The sequence below is a fragment of the Helobdella robusta genome, assembly GCF_000326865.2.
Source record: "Helobdella robusta unplaced genomic scaffold HELROscaffold_11, whole genome shotgun sequence".
NCBI classification, from domain to species: Eukaryota; Metazoa; Annelida; class Clitellata; order Rhynchobdellida; family Glossiphoniidae; genus Helobdella; species Helobdella robusta.
The window spans coordinates 2,670,914-2,683,176 of NW_008703617.1; the positions used below are offsets into that span (position 1 = coordinate 2,670,914).

Here is a 12,263-nt window from a genome sequence, read left to right on the forward strand (position 1 = left end):
CCTTCTCCATACCCTAAACCTCTCCTTCTTGACTTCCAAAACCCTTCTTATATCTTCATCCCACCACCACGTCTCACCATGCCTACACTTTCCTTTCGTCCATCCACATACTTTATCTGCCGTAGCCAACACACAGTCCCTGTATCTCTCCCAAACATCTCCATCCTTACCACTCTCCCAATTTTCAGCCACCTTCACTTCAAATGCCTTCCTCACCTCTGCATCCTGCAACTTCCATGTCTTTCTCTTTGCCACAAACTTATCCTTCTTCCTCCTCCCCATTTCTTTTGATGTCACATCCATCACAACCATACTATGCTGCAACATACCAGGTATCGCCTTCACATTCTTCACATACTTCCTATGTTTGGCCCTTACCAATATATAGTCGATCATCGATCTATGTTCCCCTGACCTATAAGTAATCAATCGCGCTGGTTCCCTTGTGAACCAAGTGTTCCCCACCACCATGCTGTGTGCATCCGCTAACTCCAACACTCTACGCCCTTCCTCATTCCGTATACCATATCACCATCCCCCATGTACACCTTCATATCCGTCTGCATCCGCCCCCACATGACCATTCAAATCACCCAACAACACCACAAACTCATTCAACCCCGCTTGCCCAATTTCGTCAGAAACATCATCATAAAACAATATTGTATAATAATAACAATAATGATAATAATAATAATACAGCAAGAAAATAACAAAAATAAAACATTTTTTCAGATTTTCCGATGCCTTGAAAAGAAAAAGTCAAAAGTTCGCATTTGTCTATCGATTCTTCCATCCATTTATCATTCATTCATCAATCAATCAATCAATCTATCTATCTATCTATCTATCTATCTATCTATCTATCTATCTATCTATCTATCTATCTATCTATCTGTCTATTCATCCATTTATCCACCCATCTACCCATCCATCCATTCTTGAAAAATGCGACATTAAGGAAGGAAAAGTTTTGATCTGACCGGTTTACATTCATTTAGTGTCAAGATTATGTTTAAAAAATTTAATTTTTCAATTTATCATTCAATTTTAATTTATGAATTATCATCAATTTCTTATCAAAAATGATATTTTAAAATGTAAGCTATTTATCTAATGTCATGTAATGTATCTAACGATATATATCTAACGTACTTTTTTAATGTTAGATATATGATGTAGTATATCTTATGTTATATATTTAATGGTATGTATTTAATGATATATATATATATATATATATATATATATAATTTTAGATATATACATATATAAAATGATAGATATCCTAAGTTATTTTCGATAAATCACACATCTAATGTAATGTTATTTATGCCAGCATTCAATGTCTGAAAAAATATTTATTGTTTAGTTAATGTCAATTTATCTATATGTTATTCAATGTTTTTATTTATTATGAATTCGTTTAATGACACACACACACACACACACACACACAGACAGACAAACACACACACACAAATACATACAATACATGGTACAGACGATAAAACTACGCACACACCACACACACACCACACACACACCACACACACACACAGATATACAAATATCAATAATACATTAAACCACATACACATGAAGAAGATATGCCTTTTACACATACAAACATCTATATTTAAGTGTTATATTTATGTGTTATTCGTCGTTAGTTTTTAATAAAATTTTCAATAGAAGCTTTTTGTCTTGCTCCTTTACATAGAGTCCAGTTCAAACTTTCCAATACACGGTCATTTCGGTTAATTAGCATATTTTTTCATTGTAGTTTAGTTCACATAACCCACGTAACCCATTAGAAAAATTTAACGAGTTTCCGACTTGTAGTAATAGTAGTACTAGTAGTAGTAGTGGTAGTAGTAGCTAGAAGCAACTGCACAGCAGCAGTAGTAGTTGTAGTAGCAGCAAAAGTGCTGTGAAACTGTGAAAAAAGTTAGAAAATATTTTTAGATACCGTTATTATTGTGCTGGTAGTTGATGCTGTTCAATGTAAAAAATAAATAATATAAGTACATGTATCTGCTAAAGTATCGTTATATATCACATGACACAGTTAGATAGAGTTAGGGTCTGTCCCTTTGAAAGAGCCAGTTTGTGGCCCGGGTCAGATATTTGGCCTCTGATTTATTGAAAAGAATTTCCTAAGATAAATAATAACTTTTTATTTTCAATTACATTAATTGATATTTATTTTCAATTACATTAATTGATATTAATTCTTAATAAATACGCTTATAGGTTGAAAAACTTGGTCGATTAAAATTTTTTAAAATATTTTGTTATAATTTTTAGAGGCTCCTTAAACTTGGAGGCCCACACCAAATGACCCTCCCGTTCTTCCCACCATTCCAGGATGTGGATACAGTTCGGATACAGTGATATCCCGTGTACGTTAAGTAATTATATCCATAGTATCCATGGATTATATTTATCCATGATAATATCTTCCAAATTCCACCTTACTGTATCTTTGTGTAGTATTTTTATGTCTTTGTGTTGTCGATAAATAACGAATGGCGAAAATCGAACATTTAAATGGTGGAAATTTGCGTTTTTTTCAAAATTGTTATTAAAAATCGTTCTCTAACTTGAGTAGAAAACAATATCGCAAACGATCTGGGAATTTTTGTGGCAAGATTACAACTTCAAGGGTTTTATTTTTAATTCAAAATTCTTCCACAGTATCTGATGGCCAAAACGAAAACAGATGATCCCAGCAATTCGACTATTCGGGTATTTAATTTAAAGTTTTCTTTTTTCTTTTTGTTAATGAATGAAATATGTCTTTGAAATTTGTTATAAGTTATTATTAATTAATTGTAAATTGATAATATATATTGTCACTAACTGGCTAAGATGAATAGAAAATAATTGGAACATGATTGAGAATTGGTGGTTACAAAAAATGAAAATCAACTCTTTATCAATTTTTGCAAAATTTAAATTAAATCAAGTACAATTTCAAAACAGTAGAATTTAGAATGTAAATGATTATAAATACATTTCATTTCAAAAAATAGAAAGACATGACTGTCCTTTGACTATTAAAAAGTTAAATCATATTAAATATTGATTTTTTAAATTTATAATGATATTTCTTCTGGCAGATAATCCAAGTACTACAAAGACGCCACTTAACTGATCAACCCGTTGAACTTTTGGTAAAAACCCGAGTTGGTGAGGGCCGGCTCAGGGAGGTATGGATGCCACAATTCAAAGTCATGCACATGCCTCATGGCAGAGCATTGTTGAAGGCCTTTGATAAGACAAAAGTTTCTCAGATGGGTGTTGATATGTATCTTGGTAAAAGAAAAAGATCTATCAGTAGAGGCATTATACAGTTGAATCAGTCTGCTATTTTATCTGAAAAAAAGGACAAAGCTGCTACTAAAAGCATAAATGATGACAAAAGTAAGAAGGATGATGACAAGAGTAAAAAAGAAGTTACTAAGCAGTCGACTAAATCTACCACTGAACATAGGCTCGTATTATTTAGTTCTTTGACTTGAGAAATTAGTTGCTTGATCATTGTATGAACAATTTTTTGAGAAATTATTGTATGAACAAATTTATAGTTTATAACAAAAAAGCAATATAAGCATTAATTCAAATTTTTTTTTGACTTAATAATTTTTGAATTAACAATTTATATCTAGACCCAATGGAAAAAAGAGACCATCGATACAGAGTGGCCACGGTCCACTGAAGAAAAAATTTAGGTGTGGTTCCAAAAAACCATCACCACAACTTCCTGCACCTTCTCTGCAGCCATCATCATCGTCACCATCATCAAGACCAACATCACCATCGCAACCAACGTCACATTTGTCAGCACAAGCTTCTAATAAATTCAACTCCAAATTATTACATCAACTGCAGTTACATCCCCGTGCAAACAAACTTTTAAACAGCAAACAACATTTTAGTCTGGTGAACAAAAATAAATGTCTCAATGATAAATTTGATAAATTGCCATCCGTGCCAGTTGTAAATTTGTCCATCAAGAAAGCAGGTTTGTTCATTTAATTTTTTTAATTTAATTTTTGTTTCACTATGTTTTTTTTTATATAAAAGTTAATAAACAATAATATATTTCGAAATTTAAATTTGTACATTTAAGTTTTTTGTCAAAATGAATGAATAATATTTCTACAATGACATGTAGAAATGTCATTGTATTTATAATTTATAATTATAAATTTATAATTATTAATTATTTAATAATTAATTAATAACTATAATAATTAATTATAATTTTAAATTATAAATTTATAATTATACATTATACAATGTATAATGTATTATACATTATACAATGTATAATGTAAAAGCATTATACACCACCAGCAGTTCTGCCACAGAAGTTTGAGTGCTACAGCCAGCAACACAGCCACTACATCTGCTGCCTTTGCTCTAAAGTCATCTCATCGTCACACTCAGCCATCCCAAAAAATATCCTTCCAGTAGATCATTCTCAATCCAAGGCAATCCTTGATCAGTCTCAGCCACCCATCATTGACAAGATAAGCAATCTAGAATGTTCCAATCTAGTAGCAACGAAAGACTTGGTTGCTATGGAAACAACATCAAAGGAGTCGACCAGCTTGGAGAGGAGGTGGAGTATTCGACAGATGGAGGGGGCATACCGGTTGAAGGAGATGATGGTGCGGAAGTGTGAGGGTTACGTACACCTGGTTCTCGGGTCTGAATCCAAAAATAGGAGTTGCTTCAAGAATTCATTCAATCCAAATGTTAGCAGATGACGTTTTTCTTGAGTCACTCAGTGTTCATCTGCTCTGTGTGAACTAATTAAATTTCACAGCTATTCATTTGATGTGGTTTCGAATTTAAGTATATAACGTTTAATGTTCATTTTGAAGTTTGTAGATGATTGAGCAATATTTATTTTTATATTTTTATGCGCTTTTGATTTTACACACACACGCACACACACACATATACGCCCACACACACTCATTCTTCCAATCTGTTCATCCACACATCTTCAGATGATATCAGAATTGACTCTAGTCCTGAAGAACCTGATGTCCGATGACAGTCTGGTGGTCCTCATATCTGGGTCAGGTAACACATTCTCGGCAGGGGTTGACCTACATTACTTGCTGCACGGCGAGTCGGATAGGAGGATTGCCGCTAGAAATATGGCCACCCATCTCAAGTTGGATTTGAGAATGTGTCATTTTTCTCTCATTGTTCATGTCTGTTTCTCTCTGCGTTTTTAATTTTAAATATGTGTCCGTGTATATGCTCCATTCATTATCACGATTGTCTTTGTAGAGAGTTGGTCAGCGTCTTGATAGCCTTCCCCAAGCCACTCATAGCAGCAGTGAATGGAGCAGCAAGTGGCCTGGCAGTAGCCATGTTACCCCTTCTGGATCTGGTCTATGCAAGTGACAAAGCCTCCTTTTCGTGTCCCTATGTCGATGTGGGGCAGACGCCTGAGGCCTGCTCATCGTACACGTTTCAGAAAATTATGGGCCCTGCTATGGTACGTAGATGGTGGTTGTGGCGTTCGTTTGTATGGTTGTGTGTGTGGGGATTGTTCTGCAGTTTAGCGGATGATGAAGATTATTATAGAAAGCGCTTCTGAGGTCTTTCAAGAGAGGCGCTATACAAATTTCTGATACTGATACTGATTATGAATTGTGAATGGCGTGTTATTATTTATTATCATTCTTTAAACTTGTTTTTCTTGTTTGCAGGCGAACGAGTTGTTGATTCGAGGGAGGAAGGTAACAGCTCTCGAGGCACATCAGATTGGTCTTGTCACCCAGGTTGGCCCGCTATGACGATGATGATGAGGATGATGATGACGAGGAGGAAATTGATGAGGATAGTTGTTTCGGATGATGGTGCTGTTTGTGATGATTGATAATGGTTAATTGATTGATTGATTCATTCGTTGATTGATTTAATTTCATCAGGTGTTCTGGCCGGAGAACTTCATGTCTGAGGTCACGCCCAGGGTTCAAAACTTCGCTCATCTCAATACAAAAGTCTGTGCCTGTTATCAGTGTTCTGTTTGTTTGTTTGCATATTTTTTTCACATCTGTGTTTTTGTTTCATAATATTGTTTTGTCATATCAGTCAATTGTCAGTTCGTATGACTCATCCACTTGTGCTCGTCATTTGTTTGAGTTTCTTTCAACTCATACACTACCTTTCCAAATAATAATTCCTTTTCACTTTCACATTCTCTCATACTTCATGCCTAGCTTTAAAGTTTACTTTCTGTTATTTATACTTTTCTATTTTTATTTATTCACTCATTCATTCATTCACTCATTAATTCATTCATTCACTCACTCATTTATTCATTAAATTTTTCAGGCAGTGACGTCCACAAAAATGTTGATGAGACATCACAAAAGAGCCAAATTGGAGACAGTGAATGAGGCGGAGTGTCAACATTTGATTGACTGTTGGTCGTCCAGTAGGACGCAGAGCCACATGAAAGCCTACATCGAGAGGCACAACGATTGGCTGGCTGGATAACTTATGCTAATGTATGCTAATTTACGTATATATCCTGTGTTTGTATGATGATATTTAAGTGTTTATCAGTATGTTGTATAGTATCAACACAATGTTAGGTGAAAAAATTAATGGGAATGAATTGCAGAATTTCAGTTTAGGTTATTTAGAAAATGTAATAATGTCTTGAATCAATTATGATCTATCCATTCGGTTTTAATTTTTATGGTTCACTTACAGGGAACATCGTTCTATTTTCCACTGAATGTGTGTACGTGTTACGTATTATATGTGTACTGTACATAGTATGTAAATGTTATTTCATCTGTGTATATTTATTTTATATTATATTGAAAATTCCTTGAAATTCTGTCTGTAAATTTATTTATCTTATATATTATTTATTAAAATGTCTTCATCATTGTATATGTAGAAACAAACACACACCAACTTAACTGCATCATCACATCAGGATGGTGACATTGTTGCATCACATAACTCCAGCACATCAGTTGTTTAAATACTTAACTATATATCCTATACTTTTATAAGATACTTACTACTCTTGCTCTAGCTCTGAAATACAAAATTGCATTTATACACGCGCACATACGTTTTTGTCTGTACACATACAACACACACACACACAGGAACACACGTATACAGACACACACGCACGCATACACACTCACACACACTACATTAAACAAACATCTACACATATCTGCAAAAAAAATGTACGACAAAGAAAATCCGTCATACAATCATGAAATGTATGTATCAAATGTATCAATACTTAAACATAAACTAAACGTGTTTGCCAGGGTTTAATTGTTTTTTTTTTCCTATAAATGCACATTAGTAATAACTTGCGCACTGCATTCGAATACTCAAATATTTAGTTTTTCCTAGTTTTTTCATTCTTTGTTAATTTTTTTTCTGTTTTTTTCTTCTGTTTCTTGATATCATGTCCGCGAATTCTATTGTGTTAAATTTTTGTTGTTTTTTTTGACTGACGCCATCGTCGTTGCATAAATTCATGGTTTGATTTCTGTATATGTTTCTGTTAAAAAAAATATTTGGAATCTTGTATTACGAATGTTCGTAGGCTGGATTTGATGTTTGTTCTTGTTGAAAGTTTTGCCATTCACATACATTATCAAATTTTAAAGGGGTTAATTTTATTATTTGATAAAACACATTTATTCGTTTAGTTGGTTTCTTTATCTATTATTTATTTATTTATTTATTCAATTATTTGGCTTTTGTTTACTTAGAAATTTTTATTCTCCTTATAATCCCATGTTAACTTGCTGCTAAACTTTTTTCCATCAAATCTTGAAATTAATTTGATCATAGAAGACTTACAATTTTTTTTAAAGTTTCTATGGCTTTTCGTGGCTTCGTTTGTCTATCCTTTCTTCATGTGTGGGTGTTATACATACTTTGCTTGCATTGAATTTAAATGATCATATTTTTCTCTATATAAATTATTATTCATTTGATCTTTCTCTGTTTACATACGCACACACACACACACACGCACACACACATATATATATATATATATATACATGTATGTATAAAGGCAATTATTGACTGTTTTAACCCTATATATATACATACATACAAGCAATATTGTATGAATTCTACCGTCACCTTCCAACATATGTATATGTTTATTTATTCGTTTATTTATTTCATGTTTCAAGTCTTTATAAATTTAGTGTATATATGTATATGTAATATAAAATTATGCATAATCGAGTTAGATGTTTATAGCTTCAGTTGTATTCTCTGGTTAATATGGGATGAGATGCGGGTAGGCACACTCAAATGTAAAGTAGTTTATTGATTAGGCTTATGCTGTATTACTACAGTTTCTAGGACTGAGAATAAATTTTTTTTGTAAACTATTTCATCATATTGCATCTCCTATCTTACATTTTTATGTTTTTTACTTTTAAAAATCTTTAAAAGGTTTTAATTTTGTAACATTCAACGAAATTTAGGAAAGTTTTTGTATGATTATGTCCTTGTTTTTACAAAAATAATTAGTATTCATGGCCAATGGAACCATCGGCGCCTTTAAAAATTCTTATAATTATGATAGGTATTCTATCATCAAACATTATACACTATTTTATAATATCTAATAATTACGATTGTAATACAGAAGTTTAGTAGGGTGTCTGAAGTGGCGAAATATTCGTACTATATTATATATTATATAATATATATTATATTATATAAGTAAATGTGCTGAAAATTCTGCATAGGCGAGAATGAATCGTGTATTGAAGAATTTGTTCAACTATTCGATGGATGTGACATCCGATTTTCTCCGAGTTCGAGTGAAATGAAATCTGCTCCATCCCTTATTAATCAAAACAAATACTTTGTTAAATGTTTGCTAGAGAATTTCATTTTCACAATTAATTATTTTTAATTTTTTTGAATAATCATAAAATGTCAAAAGTTAAGAAGATAGTTGAGGAAGTGCGAGATTCAAATTCAACGGAAATCGATCTTGTCGATCGTGGAATCATTAATTTCGCTGATGTTCCGGGTTTATGTTAGTAGTTGAGTTGATTGATTGATTTTGTTTTGTCATTGTTGTTGTGTGTTTGCATTATATTTGTCTGTAATATATATATATATATATATATATTATATATTAATATATTATGTAATGTTTTGTTGATGTTGTATGTATTGTTACTGCGATTGTGTTGGCTCTGTTGTTGGCCCTGTTGTTGCTATGCTTTTGGTGTTGAGACAATTAAAAATGCTTCTTATCTTATTCTAATTTACAATATATATCATCAGATATTGTAAATTATCTATTTTCATTTTTATTTCTATATCATATTATGATAATATGATTATCATCATAAGAATCTATCACTAATTTAGATTAAAAATTATAATCCTATCATATCAACAGTTCAGTTAAGGAATTTGACAAAAATATCAATCAGCCATAACAAAATAGTTGGTTAGTTCTGGCCAGTGCATGAAATTTATTTCTACCTTTTATATTTTAAGATAAGATTAAGATTAAAATATGAGATTAACATTGTAATCATCACATCAAATATCTTATAAAATCATAAATCTAGTCATCACATATCATCACATCACGATATCATGACTTTCCTATCCTTATCACACAACACATTATATATTAATATTATAATTATATAATAATATTATTTAATAATTATTTATATATTTTTTATCATTTTCTTGCAATATGATTAATTGAACATATGTGTGTGTGAAGAAGTACCGCCTGCTATTGCAGAGTTCATCAACTTAGAAGTGTTGAATCTCTTCAACAATTACATTGAGGTTGCTACTGATTTCAGCTATCCACATTTTATTTTCATTGTTAACTTATTTATTCTTATTTACAAATAGTTAAAAAATAATTAAAATAGTTTAATTTGATAATCTAATTAAATTATAATAATGATTTTGTTTTTTCGTTCATCTTCTTTCAGATCTTACCCACGTCAATAAGCACTTTGCAGAAATTAAAAATACTGAATTTAGGGTATGGATTAGTAGTTATTTCAATTTCACACATATCAAAAACAATGTAAAATATTTCAAAAGCATGAAAAATTTGTTTAATAAACATTTGACAATGAATCAGTTAAATTTTAGATGTACCTAGGTTATAATAATTTTGAGGCCCTTCCAAATCGTTATGAAATTTCTTATTTATGCATAAAATCTTTAAAATATTTTAAAATATCTCCCTAAAATTTTAAAAATCTCTTATGAAATTATTACAGGATGAATCGTCTTAATGAGCTTCCTCGTGGTTTTGGTGCATTTCCAAGTCTGGAAGTTCTTGATCTGACTTACAACAACCTGTCAGAGAATAAACTGCCTGGAAATTTCTTTTGCTTAAGTAAAGAATTAAATATTAATTAGTTTTTATTTCTAATTTTTAAGCAAATTTCATATATAAATATAAATTTATTTAAGATTTTAGTGGTACCATCTTTGCATTAATCAATTTTTAAAAGTATTTTCATCTTAAGTTATTTTCATTCATTTACCTAAATTACTACCTTCGTAAATCTTAGTGATTTGTTGAATTTTTCTTTACTGTAAACTTTTACTTTTTACTTTCCACAATGTTTCTACCAATTTTTTTCCATTCAGATACTTTGAGAGCCCTGTACCTAGGTGATAATGATTTTGAGACACTCCCAAATCAAATCAACAAACTTGTTAATCTACAAATTGTTGGCACTTTTTTTTACTTTTCATTTGCCATAATGTTTTGAAACTGAAAATGTTTAAAATATTTAGAATTGTTATAAAAAACAATCTTGATAGATGTTATTCTTAGATATATTTTACTCTGTCCTGTCACTATTATGATACACTACAATATGTAAAATATTTGAGTTGCTAGCTATTAAAACCAACAAGGCTATCATTGATGAGAATTTTGAAAGTAATTGCTCAAGCTCTAAACATTGAACTTTGTAAACACGTAGTTGGTCCTGAGAGAGAATGACTTGATATCCATCCCAAAAGAGATTGGAGAGTTGAGCCGTTTGAAAGAACTCCACATACAAGGGAATCGACTTACCGTTCTTCCACCAGAATTAGGTAGGTTTGTCTAACATTTTTTGGATGTTTTCCGTGTAGATGGCGTCGTGCTGTACACATCATACATCCCACACACACATTATACCAAGCAATATTTTTCGTAGGAGATCTCGATTTGGTAGGTCAAAAGCAAGTTTTCAAAGCAGAGAACAATCCTTGGGTTCATCCAATTCAGGAGCAACTCCTGCTGGGCGTCTCTCATTTGTTTGAGTACTTGCGGACTGATACTTATAAATAGTTTGTTTGTTGTTGATGTTTATCATGTATGTAGATTTTATTCTTAGTGCTCCATTCAACATTTTCCTTGAAGGTATTTTAGTCTATTTTGCAAGCCTGGTGCCTGAAACAGTAAGAGCAGGCGCCTTTATTCTCACACCATCAGTTATTTTAACGTTTTGAGATTAGTGTGCTTACGTGACGATGTTTAGGAAGATATGCATGCACATTGTGTGCATGTACTGTACACGTACAGTTTTATGTACGCCTATGTATGTATATCTATATGTATGTGTGTGCGTGTGTGTGTGTATGTATGTATGAATGTATGTATGTATGAATGTATGTATGTATGTATGTATGTATGTATGTATGTATGTATGTATGTATGTATGTATGTATGTATTTATTGAGAGATGCGTACGTGAGCAAACTGTTAAAAACAACCATCTGATATATATATATATATATATATATATATATATATATATATATATATATATATATATGTTGGTAATAGACCATAATTGTAAAAATATATATATATATTTATAAAACGTAAATATATATATATATTATATATATAAAACGATTTTTTTCCTCTCTCCTCCCACAAGTTTGTACGGTCGACACATGAATGCCGACGCCCCACCGCCACCAAAGACAAATGACAAGTCGAAGAAAATCAGCAGAAAGCATTGATAGATGGACACGTGCATGGATGGATAAATAGGTGGATATATAGAAAGGTGAATTAGTGGATAAATAAAATAAATAGATGGATAGAGAGATAGATTAGATGAATGTATGGATGGCTAAATCTATTGAAAGATGAATTAATGAATGAGTGCCTGGGCTAATCAATGGATAAATGGGTGACTGAGCTGATTGTTAGATAG

The 12,263-nt window shown here is 31.6% G+C and overlaps 2 protein-coding genes across 2 annotated transcripts; both read left to right on the plus strand.

The window, feature by feature from the left end:
- Nucleotides 1–4,592: 4,592 nt before the first annotated feature.
- Nucleotides 4,593–6,534, plus strand: HELRODRAFT_72040 (hypothetical protein; the record flags this gene model as incomplete). The annotated part of the gene is made up of 6 exons (XM_009012875.1): nucleotides 4,593–4,769; nucleotides 5,028–5,197; nucleotides 5,317–5,527; nucleotides 5,742–5,813; nucleotides 5,964–6,039; nucleotides 6,374–6,534. The coding sequence occupies 6 exons, from the start codon at nucleotides 4,593–4,595 to the stop codon at nucleotides 6,532–6,534; spliced, it is 867 nt and encodes a 288-aa protein (XP_009011123.1).
- Nucleotides 6,535–8,982: 2,448 nt separating this feature from the next.
- On the plus strand, nucleotides 8,983–12,066 carry HELRODRAFT_72426 (hypothetical protein; the record flags this gene model as incomplete). The annotated part of the gene is made up of 9 exons (XM_009012876.1): nucleotides 8,983–9,088; nucleotides 9,461–9,511; nucleotides 9,800–9,867; nucleotides 10,020–10,072; nucleotides 10,317–10,435; nucleotides 10,693–10,775; nucleotides 11,034–11,148; nucleotides 11,253–11,385; nucleotides 11,982–12,066. The coding sequence occupies 9 exons, from the start codon at nucleotides 8,983–8,985 to the stop codon at nucleotides 12,064–12,066; spliced, it is 813 nt and encodes a 270-aa protein (XP_009011124.1).
- Nucleotides 12,067–12,263: the final 197 nt, after the last annotated feature.